Raw genomic sequence first — 13,998 nt, forward strand, 5'->3', positions numbered from 1 at the left:
TATGCAAAACAGGAGGCATTAAAAGGGCTTCAAAACAACTAAAAGAATATTCTACATGGATATTGAAAACGATAAAAAAAGACAAAAAAAACAATATTCATACTACAACCAAACGACAACACATCTTAAAAACAGCAACAGATTTTTACAAAGAATTATATACAGACAATCTAAAGGAACAAACAGACGATACAACATTTAAGGACAATATAAACCAAGAACCAATCCCACAGATTCTGCAAAGCGAAGTAAGAAGGGCTATTCAAACACAAAAGATAGGAAAATCACCTGGCGATGATAAGATAACTAATGAACTACTAAAAGCAACCATTGAACAAATAATAAAACCTTTTGCTCATATATGTAACCAAATTTTAGACACAGAACAAATACCCTGTCAATGGACATCTTCAACAATCATACTTTTGCATAAAAAGGGAAACAAGAATAATATAAACAATTATAGACCTATCAGCTTAATCCCAAACTTGTATAAAATATTCATAAAAATTATACTAGAACGCCTGACCAAACAGTTAGACGGTAATCAACCTATAGAGCAAGCTGGATTCCGATCCGACTTCTCAACAATTGATCATATACACACTGTCAAGCAAGTAATAGAGAAATGCAACGAATACAACCGCCCGTATTACTTATCCTTTGTCGACTATAATAAAGCATTTGACTCCCTGAAGCATAGCTACATATGGGACTCATTGAGAAACCAAGGGGTTGAGCAAAAATATATAAGAATAATAAAGCAAATATATGAGAAAAGCACAGCAAAAATACAACTAGAAAAAACAGGAAATCTATTCCAAATTCAGAGAGGAGTTAGACAAGGAGACCCGCTGTCACCCAAGATATTCAACGCAGTCTTAGAGAACATCTTCAGGCAACTCAACTGGGACAACTTCGGCATCAATATCAATGGAGAAAAGCTACACCACCTGAGATTCGCAGACGACATAGTCTTGTTTACAGAAGATCCAGACACCCTACAACTAATGCTGCAACAACTAGCATCAGAAAGCAAAAAAGCAGGACTGTCAATGAATACCAGCAAAACCAAATTAATGACTAACATGACCAAAGTCAAAATAGAAATGGAGGAAGAGATTGAATATGTCAACGAATATATATACCTGGGTCAAGTAATATCAGTAAAGGATCTGCCAAATAAGGAAGTAGACAGACGAATAAATAACACCTGGCAAAGATACTGGTCTCTCCGTGAAATAATGAAGAATAAATCAGTGCCCATTTCAGAAAAATCAAAAATATTTAACACATGTATCCTCCCATGCCTCACCTACGGCTGTCAAACTTGGCCATTATCACAGAAAATTGAACACAAGCTGGGAGTATGCCAAAGAGGAATGGAAAGGAGCATGATGGGCCTGAGATTGAAAGACAAATGCAAAGCAACAAAAATCAGGAGCAATACCAAAGTGTTGGATGTCAAAGTAAAAACAAGAACTCTTAAGTGGAAGTGGACTGGTCACATGATGAGATCACATGCAGGAAAGTGGACCAAAAAAGTCTCAGAATGGTACCCAAGAAATGGAAAAAGACGGAGAGGGAGACAGATTAAAAGATGGGAAGACGACCTGCCAAAGGGGTGGAGACGGATAGCACTAGACCGGAACAAGTGGAGGGAACTTGAGGAGGCCTATGTCGTAGGACAGCCTGACCTGGTAGCTGACACTAGCAGAAATAATAATATTGAACAATAAATTTAAATTTAAAAAAAAAAAAAATAAATAATAATAATAACATTTGGAAAAAAAAAAAAGGACAATTTCAGTTAATATTCTATTCTTATGTTAGTAAATATTTTCATATATTGTGTAAAATGTTAGATATAAGTAAAACAAATTATGTAAACAGGTCAGAGGAAATAAAGGCTCTTTTTATTTTTTATTTTTATTTTATTTATTTTTAATTAATATATATTTTGAAGCTTCACATAGAATCAATATACAATAACACGTGTTAGATAAAACGAAATTGTAAACATGTTTAAATGTTTATAATTATTTAACAGAAAACGGAGTCGTTAAGGAATATAATAATAATATCATCAACCTCCTCTCAAGACTTGCGTATTGGATCAAGACCGGATGCAGGAGTTACTTATTGAACGATTGTTATTAGGTAGCCGACTCTAAACACGACGGCTGTGGGTTCTATTCCCACTACGGGAACGGGAAATAAGTTACTTTCACTTCCTTCCTTCCTTCCTTCCTTCATAATATCACAAAGAGCTGCGTTGAGATACGCCACTCACGCGTGCGCACAATGCGCGTGACGGGAACGGTGTCTTCAAATTAGGTTCCCTCCTAGGTGTGGGATATAGCTTGAAGCTATTCAAAAATGTTAAATATTTTCACATATGTTTATATTGTGTAGCTATTTGTACTTTGCTTACATTATATCAGCATCTCAAGTTTCCACCTCATTCCATTTTCGTAACTATTAAATTAAATAATATTAGTTTGGGAATAATATATATCGTATTTAAGCTAGATGAAAAAAGTAATAAAATGTTTACACGCAAAAAAATAAAGCCATGTAATGACGTATATCTTTAGTGTGGTCACCTCTCTACCGTTCTCACAAGACTCGTACATAGTTGCGTATGCGCACGCCAACCGCGCCAATATAACAACTGACAACACGTTTACTATTAAACATATAAACATATACAGTGGGTATGTTAAGTATTGGCCAACAACAACATGGTTCTCCCGGTTCCACAATTTCCTCCAATATTTGAGACTTGCCTACCAGTTACGTTATAACAAGTAAGTTATAAGACAACTTTAAGACAACGAATAAATATAATTAAAGCACATTCACTATATTTAAAAAATATGTTAAATAAATAAGACATTTAAAGTATTGTTTATGTATGTACTGTAAATGAGTAATCAGCTAATAATTTGGTGAACTTCAGTACTAAGTTCGCATTAAAAGTAATGAGATAAGCCTTATAGCAGATGTCGATACTGAGATAGAGACGGCCGCACCGCCCGCCCGCACATACCAGGTTAAATATTGTGTTAAGACATTTAGTTCCCATTAAGACACTTCCGTTGCCCATATCTCGATTGTCATATCGTTTGGTATTTTAATCTAAAAGAATATACCAAAATCTCTATAATGAATAAAAATAAAGAATATTGAACACTCTTATTTAAATACGCTTCTTGTGTAGTATTCGAAGAGGACTCAAAGCACTTTCTGTGCAGCTTCACGGTCAGTTTCCCATGTGAGAAGGAATAAAAATGAAAGTGGTATCAATTAATGAGCTTTTACTTGTTTGTAAAAGTCTAAATTATTAAAAATAATCATAATATTTTTCATGTGTAATACATTTTGCTAAGACTTTCAACGCTAGCCTCTAGCCTGGTTTGATATAAAGAATATAATAGTAGGTTCCCTCTGCCTTTCGTCCGTTCCGTCCTTCCTTTCCCACCAAACTTCCAGACAGCGTGTCGAGTAGTGGAACCTTCCTTACTCGAGTGGGAATCGAACCAGTCCAAATAATAATGTTGTCAAAAACACAAACTTTATTGATCAGTGACACTGTCCTCTATTTTAAAAGTTATTTTCTATTTTAATAATGAACAATAGTTGTGGCTGTGTTTTACGCGCACTATTGTTGTTAGGATTATTTGTGGGAACGTATTGTTCTCAAGAGACTGTGCACTGTGCACACAGCACATCCTCGATATCCACCCAGGTGACTACCTGCCATTCCACGTATTTCAATCAAATGTACTCGCAGTGTACTCGCGGTAGCAGAACGCAGTGTCTTAACTCTGTGTTCTACCTAACCGGCTACATGTGACATACAGCGTGAAGCTGAAAAATTAAAAACAAAATCATAAATAAGAAATTTAAAAGATCGTTTATTTTGAATTTGTATGACATAGTTATGTGTTATTTAATTATATATGTATATATCGTAAAATGTCTCTATTTGTGTTGTGTGAACATTGTTTGAGTGTAATTAGCGACTGAATGTCGACCTGTTGTGTGATGTTGTGCGACTGTTTTACACAACTTATGATGCAGATTTCTCTCAAATATCTCTGTCTCTGTCTATCATTACACCTGCTTATATTATATATGTTCCCTATTATGTTCCCTCCAGAAATGCGCGTCTCAAAAAATATCAATCAATGTCTCAAAAATTACTACGTTGCAGCTTGGGTGGCTGGTTGGTTGCCTCTTTTATAATAAAGTCCAACTTTATTAACCTAATTTCTGTAACTTTATTTTCTTGGTTTATTATATTTCAGGTGCAATAAAGAATATAAATATATACATACATATATATCACATATCATAGAGCAGTAACGGCTCGTGGAAAGGCAACTGACTCAGAGTACGTGTAGTAGTAGTAGGTACAGGCGTAATTAGTACGACCCTGGGTTAGGTGACGCTCGGGATCCGAGGAATGTACAATTACACCTTGGTTTAATTGCAACGTATTGCGGCGCGACTCATCAATTTTGGCTGTAAATATTTTTAAAAAAATCAGCTTTTTTTCCCGTATAGCACGCTGGCTAAAGGGAATCTAATGTGAAAGTTAGTAGACAATGTTAAAGACGTATCGCCTTTCTACCAGATCGAGAGAATGAAATAAAATTAAATAATTATATTTCTATTGCTCAAAATAGGAATGGAAACTATAACTAACGTGTTTACAGTTGAACCCCGTCCTGAGTACGTCGTAGAGTGGCGATCTGGACGCGGCGTTTAGTGGCCATTGTTCTGCTATGACTATTGTTTAACAATTTTTATCAAATTCAATTAAAATATTAAAACACACAAAAAAGTGAGACTAACTGTAAACGCGGCAGTTGTTATTTTCGTTTCCTCGCTCTGATGGCAAGACAAGGTGTAGAGGTCACGAGGTGCAGAGGTTGTTGTGCAAGCATTGTGCTTGCCTGCTCCAAGGGCTCAGCCTGAGAACATTTGCCGGACCAACTCAATGCCACTAATTACTCGCTTATATTCATATTTCTTATTGTTATCATATTTACATAAGGAGTAATGCTAATTATTTTAATTTTATATATTTACTTAGATGTGTTCGATCTCCACTCGAAGTAATGAATTATTATTTCTCAATATTTTCATTTCCCCACTCTGGCACCAAGGCATAGGCTCGGCGTTGAGTTACGTCATTCAACACGCAATGGCTCGAATAATTCGGTGGAAAGTGGAGAACGGAGAGTCTTTTATTTATTTATTAATTTATTAGGCCCACCAACAATTGATACAATTATTACATGCCATTAAAGAAAAAACAAAGTAAATTATTTCTAGTTGCTCAATTATTTACAGGTGGGCTCCACATGCAAAAATAAATTTAACAGTAACAACAAACAACAACTTAAAAATAAACACAATACAAAAAAAATCATAGATTACACGTGATACACACAAGTTATACATTATAACTTATATACTTAACACTAGGTTCCCTCTATCAATCCTGTGATATGCGGGATACAATCAATACGGCTAATTTAGATAGGATATTAAGCAAATCATACAATATATCCATTTAAGTATCTATTTTTAAGGTGTTGTAACTTATACCACCTTTGCTTAAAAGGTGGTATGTGGACTAACACGGGCTATCTGAGATTAGCGCGTTCAACCAAACTGTTATACGTAGCTTAGGTGACAATATAGTGTCATGGTATCAACGAGCTGGTGTGATGATACTCTTCACAGATTACTAAAACCATCAGCTTTAGCTTTTTAAATTTGATACTAATGTCTAATTTAAATTAATGTATAGACAATGCTATTATTGTCTTAGATAATGTGGATAATACTAATATTATTTGAGTTTGAGGCGCGCATGACGCCCTCTGTACGCCGGAGGTGACAGGTTCGACACACGCAACTTAGACGCAGGTTACCATATATATTATTAATGTACTATAGGCATGCCAGATAAATAGTTCTCCTGTAAGATACTACTCATTACTTATATTTCTTTGGTTTGTTTGTATGTACTTTACAATAAATTAAATCAGCATCACACTGTATCCCACATATAGCAGGGTAGGCAGAAGGAACCTAGAAGACACTTCGTTCCCCACTTTCTGCCGAATTTTTCGAGGCATTGCGTGTTGTGAGTGGTGAACCTCAACGCCGGGCTTTTGCCTTATGCCAGATCGAAGAAAGGAAAATATTAATAAATAAGTAATAATTAATTCCTTTAACTTACGTATTCGTATCTACAAGCTATTTCGTCACGCCTTTAACATAATGTTTGTCAGAAGTAAATATTGGAACGTATTTTCCTATATCAAAACACGATAGTGTGTATATGTAAATAATAATTCTACAATCATGAATTAAATATTATTCCGAGTATATAAAGACTCATAGTGTTATGGAAGGTGGTGGTTGGACACGCCATGGTCTTGGGTTCGATTCCAGCAAAGATCAAAGCACTAGTCTTAACATTAGGTTCTCTTAAAAAAAATATACTTCTATGCTTAATAATATTAAGGGGAAGAGTTTGTTGGGGTGAATGCTAACCTCAGAAACTATTGCTTCGAATTGAATAAATATTTTTAACATATTTAAAAAATTCTCAAAGATGTTTTAGGAATTTCATGAAATTTTTTTGGCATCAAGACAGAATTTTCATTTTTAACCTGTCAAAATTGAACTTTCTCAAGTGCAGTAGTTTTATCTGTACGTCTTCTTTCGGACAATCAGTAACGGAAGATTGTTTTACATATACCAAAGCAGCTTGATAAAATATATCTACTTATATTTTAAAAATACATTTTGTGATGTAAAAAGTTAGTTTTTTTACCAAAAAAATATAATGCACGTGCACAGTCATTGAGATTTAAACAAGTTGATAAAATTATATTAAATAATTGGCTTTTATCACTTTAATAGTTCTTAGAAGAGGTTCTTACTTTATAAGTCATAGAGTATGTATATCATGTAGCAGGAAAATATATTTACATATTGTGTCAAGTGTGTTTTATACCATTTTAATCTATACTTGTATACTAATATAATAAAAATGAAGAGTTTGTTTGGTTGGACGCACAAATCTCAGTTACCCGGGCACTTAGAGATATGTCCACGCGGGCGAAGCCGCATATAAAAGTTAGTGTATAATAAACGGAAAAAAATAGTATTTGAACAATGCTGAATGCTATGATTCATAAATTGAACACTTTCGTGAAAATAAAAAATATTATCATTCTTATAACAAATATTTGTAATTGAGTTTCGTTAGTAGTTATTGTTTATTTTACTTCTTACGTAGGTAACGTAGGTAACGTAGGTAACGTAGGTAACGTAGGTAACCTACCCAAGTTATTTTATACTTCTACTGCGGCTTCACGCTCTTAATCAAATCGTCATAACTAAACAGTTGTTTTATGACATGCATGACACATTCAAAGTGGCCGATGTAACATTGACCTTATATACAACGGGTTATATACAGAGAACGGAGTGTCCTAACACTATTTTCTCAGTGCCTACTCACTATATGCGGGATATGGTGTGAAACAAAGTATATAATTAGTTCAATGACGATAACATGTGTTCAACATTGCTGAAGTACTTAAAGTAATAACACTGAGAGCCGTGATGATGACTGACTGAAGTGACGTCATCAGATTGGTCTCTATCAAAAAGCAATAGAACAAAAACAAGTGTGGTAGTGAAGTGATGGGGCTTAGATTGAGGTCGCTTCATTAAAAAACTGGTGATCGGAGTGTCTTATCTTGCAAGTAGGAGGTTCCCGGAGGAGGAGGAGGATACAGCGTACTAAAAAATGTATAATAATAATATTACCTTGGAATTGCACGCTTTCTAGACGTCCTTCGACAGTAGCAAAAAACGAGACGTGCAGGTATCAATATAATATACCTTTTTATCGCCCTCGCCTTAAGGACAATGTCATATTATTATTATTATTTTTTAAAACAAACTAAATTTATTACACGTTCCTAAAATAACTGAGTGAATTATAAATAATTTTAGAGTAAAAAATTAAATTAGTTTGCTAGATCTCAGCCTGTCAAGAAATATCATCAATTCAATTTTAGAACGTATTACGAAGGCAGCACTATTAGAACTTGGTAAGACCAGCTCGGACAGTGGAGGTGTCCCCTGAAGAATACATTCGGGTCGCAAGTCCCAGGTCGTGCATTGAGCTCCTCACCCTGCAACGCGAATGCGAGGTAAGCCATTGGAACCCTAAGAGTTTCTTCTTTCACTCTTCTTCTAACTGAACATATTTGCCGCGGTTACAGATAATTAACTTACAACTATTTATAATAGAAAACATTTTATTATGGGCTCAATAATTTACAAAAAAAATACAAAAATGTCAGAAATAAAAAATATTATACCAAGCCCGGAAAATAAAATTTATTACAGTATGCATACGCATACCTCTACTCGTATGCGCAAAAAGTGTTTATTGGTTTTTCTTTTATTTTATGTTGGTATTCTTAAATTAAAGAGAGAGAGAGAGAGAGAGCTCACTGCGCCACGACGCGACGGTGCTAATTATTTCACTGAATTTGTTATGTGTATACTTAATTCTATTATTCTACTAATATTATAAATGTGAATGTAAGTTCAGTGTTTGTTACACTTTCACGCCAAAATTACTCAACCGATTATCAGTAAGCTTTATACATATACTAGCGGCCCGCTCGCGGTTACACCCGCGTGAACTATGTTATTATTAATTTCTGTCTCCATGACTACGTCCTAGTGACGTCTATGCAAAATTTGAGACTCCTAGCATTTGTAGTAACGAAATTTCATACAAACTTTCGACCCCAAAAACAACCCCTTAGAAGTCGAATATTGCAAATTCCCGTCTTAGCGAGCACCTACGTCCTGTAAGTAACTCCTATGGAAAATTTGAGATTCCTAGCACTTATAGTTTGTGAGATTTCGTGATGAGTGAGTGACCTTTCGATTTTATATATATAGATATAAGATTCTTAGAGGTATTAGAAATGACTTAGGATACTTTTTATAGAAAGAAATATTATGCTTTAGCTATAATATAAAAAAAAATAAGTGAGCGAAGGCGAGTTTGTACTCTAGTATTGTACATTGTTTAATATATATGCGATAGGCTTCATATGTCACTCTACGGGTCTACACGCTTTGTTCTGTTATCATCGCGGCTTATCTATAGGCGTGTTGTCAGTTACCTAGATGACACTAACACTAACACTGCCGCCACGGTACTGGTTATTAAGGTATTTTAATTACTCTGAAATACATCTGTCCATTTTGTGTTATCAAATGACTGAACTATACACATACGAGGATACCTAAATGTTGCTAGCATTTCCCTGCGGCGTCGACTGCCTGCTGGCATGGACACTAAGTGCCCGAGGTAACAGTGGGTTCCCTTCAGTTTAAGAGTCAACTGAAGAGCTTGTATCTCTTTAGCTCCAGGTACATTAGAAGACAATTTCCAAGTGCTGTAACTTTTGGGCACAAAGAGTTTCATCTAGTACCCTGTGCGTTTACAGCCAGACGTTCTCATTTATTTCTATTTAATTAATAATTCTAACTTTCCAAGTCAACAAATTGATTAGGTATTACAAAAAGTCCCTTGCAGCCGGGACGCAAGCGCCCGGGGCCGGGGCAGGCTACAGCGTTTTTACGTGGGTACTCGTGGGCTTCCGTTTCATTGAGATCCCGGAAGTAAGTCGAGAGCTGTAGAGACATGTCGGGCACTCCGTAATGCCGGTTTTGTGTGAAAAAACTCAGTATATTATATTAATTCGCGACTATCCCGCTAAGATCTTGCATCCGCTGTATGAGTCTCTGCTTCTCACTTTACAGTTAATTCTAGGAACATTTCGTGTTGAGTGGCAGACCTCAAAGCCAAGATTCATCTACCAGAGCAGATAAATGAAATTAATTTAAAAATAATCATTTCTCTAAGTGGGAATCACTGCGCCACTAATGAAATGAAATAAAACATGCTATAACTAGTTTTTGAAGCCGTCGTGGTGCTAGTACAAGTACAAGTACATGGGACAATAAACACGACGGTAACGTGTTCGAATCCCACTCGGGGGTATGAAATATTTCATTTTTCCGCACCGGTTCCCAGGTTCCTTGTCTACATACAGGAATGTACAAACGAGTACAAACGAATAAATCAATTACTATAGTTCCAGTGGTCGTAGTAGTTGTATAGAGTTAGTTGGTAGTTCGTCGCGTCTAGTTTTTCTCGATTTCTCTTCCGTCCCAGGCGTGTACTGTGTTAGTGTTTCTTGGAGAGGAAATCGTGACGCTAACGGGATGCTGTAAGTGTTGGTATATTGATATTGTTGGTACAAACTATCAAAGTTCATTTGCTCTTTTAAAAACACTTGGGAGCTTTAGGATTTTTCTAGTATGGCAACTCACTGCCCTCAGGGCAGAGGCAACTTTTTTTAGGTAGAGAAAACTTGGGAACCCAGCTTTAATTGTGTGTTAAAAGACGAAACCTAACACCGCGCATTTTCTATCACAGCGAAATGAAAAAAATAACGAAATTAAAATAATTTAATTATTATCAATCCCCAAGTGAATATCGAACCCACAATATGTTTTTAATTATACAATACCTATACATAAAATTTATCTCACTTTAAGCTAACCCGCCGGATATACCAAACGGATGTCTCTTATCAAAACACTATTTGTTATCGAAGCTCCTCTTATAAAATAATTATGATTAGGTACTTAGAAGAAATTCATTCGGCACCACCAGTGCGGCACCATGAAATTATTAGCCCAAACCCATCCTATATTTGTTATATTTATATCATATATAATATGCATATATGCATCATATATAATATGCATATATGCATCATATATAATATGCATATATGCATCATATATAATATGCATATATGCATATTATATATGATAGTCTTAATTACAATTAAAATAATTACAACTAAAATGACGTAGGTCTGGGGGCCCTGGGATCTCAGCCTAATGTGTAATTTTTAATTGAATTGGATAAACCTTTAGTTTTTAATGTATATAAATGTATTTCTGTAAAATTATAAATTATAATCTTTTTCATCAAGAATTAATAAAATTCATATAGATAGTTAGGCTGACTGTCCCGCTCATACAAGTTTTTATAGCAGAGTAGGCAGAGGGAACCTTCGGGAGGGAATCTTCGAAGTATTGAACGTCGGAACGCCTTGATGCCAGAGCGAAAATATTAAAATATTAATAAATATTAATTCGAATCAAAAAAAGGGAATCGAACCCACAACTTTTAACTTATAACACAATTTAAACAAATAGCATTTAGTGTTACTCAATAATGTAGACACTAATAAGACCTGAACGTACCTATCCCGAGATTCTATCGAAGCACGGCGTTAAGTTTCGTTAACTACGTTTCTTTACTACCCTTTGCCTACGTTACTATATGGTGGTACGATGTATCCTCGACTGTCTGGCAAGCCAAATAAAGTGAATTTGAGCAATCAAAACGTGAATAATTATGTGTAAATAAAATTTTATAATTTTACATAAAAATTGAAATTTATTATAATAAACTAGCGGACGCGCGCAGTTTCGCCTGCTTATTTGTACCCTTAGGGGTGAATTCTAGTAAACCATGGAGTGGAATAAACCACTCAATTTTAAATTTTATAAAAAATCAGTAGTGATACAATTTTTTTCCATACAAACTTTCAACCCCTTATAACACCCCTAGGGGATGAATTAAAATGAACCACGAAACATGTATTCAACGAAATATTTTTAAGAGTCTAAGTTTTAATTTTTATAAACATCGGTGGCGATTTAAAGATTTTTTCATACAAACTTTCAACCCCTTATTTGCACCACTAGGGGAGGATTTTAAATAAACCACGAAACATGTGTTCAATGAAATATTTTTAAGAGTCTAAATTTCAAATTTTATAAAAATTGGTGCCGATTTAAAAAAATTTCCATACACAATTTTAACCCCTATTTCACCCCTTTAGGGTTAACATTGGCATAGGCTGTGCGTGTGTATCCCACACTGTGCCTCGTGCCTCTGGTGCCTCGACACCTCGTCAGCATGGAGAAGATGTAGAAATGACGTGCTGAGAAATGTATTGACATCTCATATATTTGTGCTTAACAATGAAGCTATAGGAACGTAACCTGCACAAAGAGGCAGCGGCCGCGCAAAAACTCCACTTTTAAATTAGTTAAGCGATACTTAAGTTCTTAAAATAAATATTTGATATTTATATTTTGATAATTTATCTAAATTTCAATTTTATGAACACATAAAATAAAATATATCCCATATAAAAACTATTTAGCAATTGTTATAGGTTTTGAATACAATAACTTAAAAGAAAGAAAGTAAGTAATAGTGTTTTATATATAAAGATTTCCTCTTTATTCTTATTTGTGTGTATATTTGTAGTGGATAAACGTTACAACTACTGAACCGATTTAAAAATTCTTTCACCATTAGAATGCTACATTATCACTGAGTATAGGAGATATAGGAGGTATTTATTCTATTAGAAACTATCAATTAGAGATCCCTACTAAAATTTAAAGAATGTGCAAAAAATAGGGATAAAATGTCTTGCACCGCATGCGCTGCAGAAACTGTTGAAGGTGGAACAAAAAAAATGTTCTACAAAATTAAAGAACATATCCATTTCTACAAAAAAACTTCGCGATGTCATATACATATCCTACTATTGTAGTTTTTAGTATTCACCCCCTAAATTGAAAATCATTTCATAAATATTCATATAGTCCAAGCGGGCGAAGCCGCCCGGATCGGCTAGTAGTGTTCTATAATTACAATTAATTACAATTCTAATTAAAAAAAAAAGACAATTCACTTTTTTCTCTTTTCTCTACATATCGTTCTCTTTCGCATGCAAACATACACACAAAACACACACGAACATTCATTCACATTTATATTTTAAAGTCAAACGTGCCATAATCTATGCATGTACTTTGTTTAAGACGTTGTAAAGCATTCTTCGGACTCTACCAACAATACACATTTGACTTTTTTATATAGAAAAGTGGCGCGACGACAAAAATATATATATAGTATATTAATAAATTAAACATTCCTCTAAAATATCGGATTTCTTCAACCAAAAGACAGGTTTCGGGCAACAAATAAGAGATGGAGATGCGAACAAAAACGGCTTTTTGCACGCAATTATAATTTTTTCACAGCTTGCTATCTATACACGGTATTGACTACAGAACTGACTTAGTACAACTAAGTATATAGTCTTATTGAAATATTTGTGTACAGACAAAGTAGAAGAAAGGCTTTTAGGGGATAAAAGGCAATGTGACTGACCTCGTTCCTGGAACTCGGCGTTGGTGAATGCCGCCAACAGCAGCGTCAGCAGTGGTAGTTTCATGATTCCGGGCACAGCACTTCAACGGCACATGCTAGCGACGACACGACTACGACACGACAGCGACACGACGACGCGCGGCACACGCGTCTGCCCCCCGCGAGCTCTACGACGATAGAGTACCGGCGCGTACGCACTGCTCCGCTCCCACCACAGAATATACTATATTGCAGATGCGTCAACTGTACGTATTAACGTACTATAATAATACGCGTTGCCATAGCAACGTATATGTCACGATATAAACATAAAAGTCTCAATATTATGTAATATATGGTAGTGTCTGTAATGTTTTATTTATTGATTTAATGTAATGTCATTATTATTAAAAAATATTAGCGGTCTGTACTTATCCTACATATAAACTATAAGTGAGTCACATTACATATTCCTCCGTAAAAAGGGATCCAGAGTGTTTACATCACGTTAATACAGGGTGGAATTGTCAGCGCCACTTTAAATGAAACCACAATTTTAACTACTCTATAAAAGCCTAATATAATTCGGAAAAAAAATAATTCTCAAAAATGAA

General features: G+C 34.9%; 1 protein-coding gene and 1 long non-coding RNA gene across 2 annotated transcripts in view; one reads left to right on the forward strand and one right to left on the reverse strand.

Annotated features, from left to right (window-relative positions):
- The window catches only part of Egfr (epidermal growth factor receptor), an 86,419-nt gene extending 72,825 nt beyond the window's left edge, over positions 1-13,594 (reverse strand). Inside the window, exon 1 of the mRNA XM_085205781.1 lies at positions 13,406-13,594. Coding sequence (XP_085061907.1) covers positions 13,406-13,469 — 64 coding nt within the window. The 5' untranslated portion in view covers positions 13,470-13,594. The remainder of the gene's footprint in view (positions 1-13,405) is intronic.
- On the forward strand, positions 7,751-13,460 carry LOC146527391 (uncharacterized). Its single transcript, XR_014879251.1, has 3 exons — positions 7,751-7,924; positions 8,121-8,255; positions 13,358-13,460. It is a non-coding gene; the product is annotated as an uncharacterized LOC146527391 (long non-coding RNA).
- Positions 13,595-13,998: the final 404 nt, after the last annotated feature.

This window comes from Heliconius melpomene, chromosome 21 (assembly GCF_056956725.1).
Source record: "Heliconius melpomene rosina isolate 202511_hmr_F chromosome 21, ASM5695672v1, whole genome shotgun sequence".
NCBI lineage: Eukaryota > Metazoa > Arthropoda > Insecta > Lepidoptera > Nymphalidae > Heliconius > Heliconius melpomene.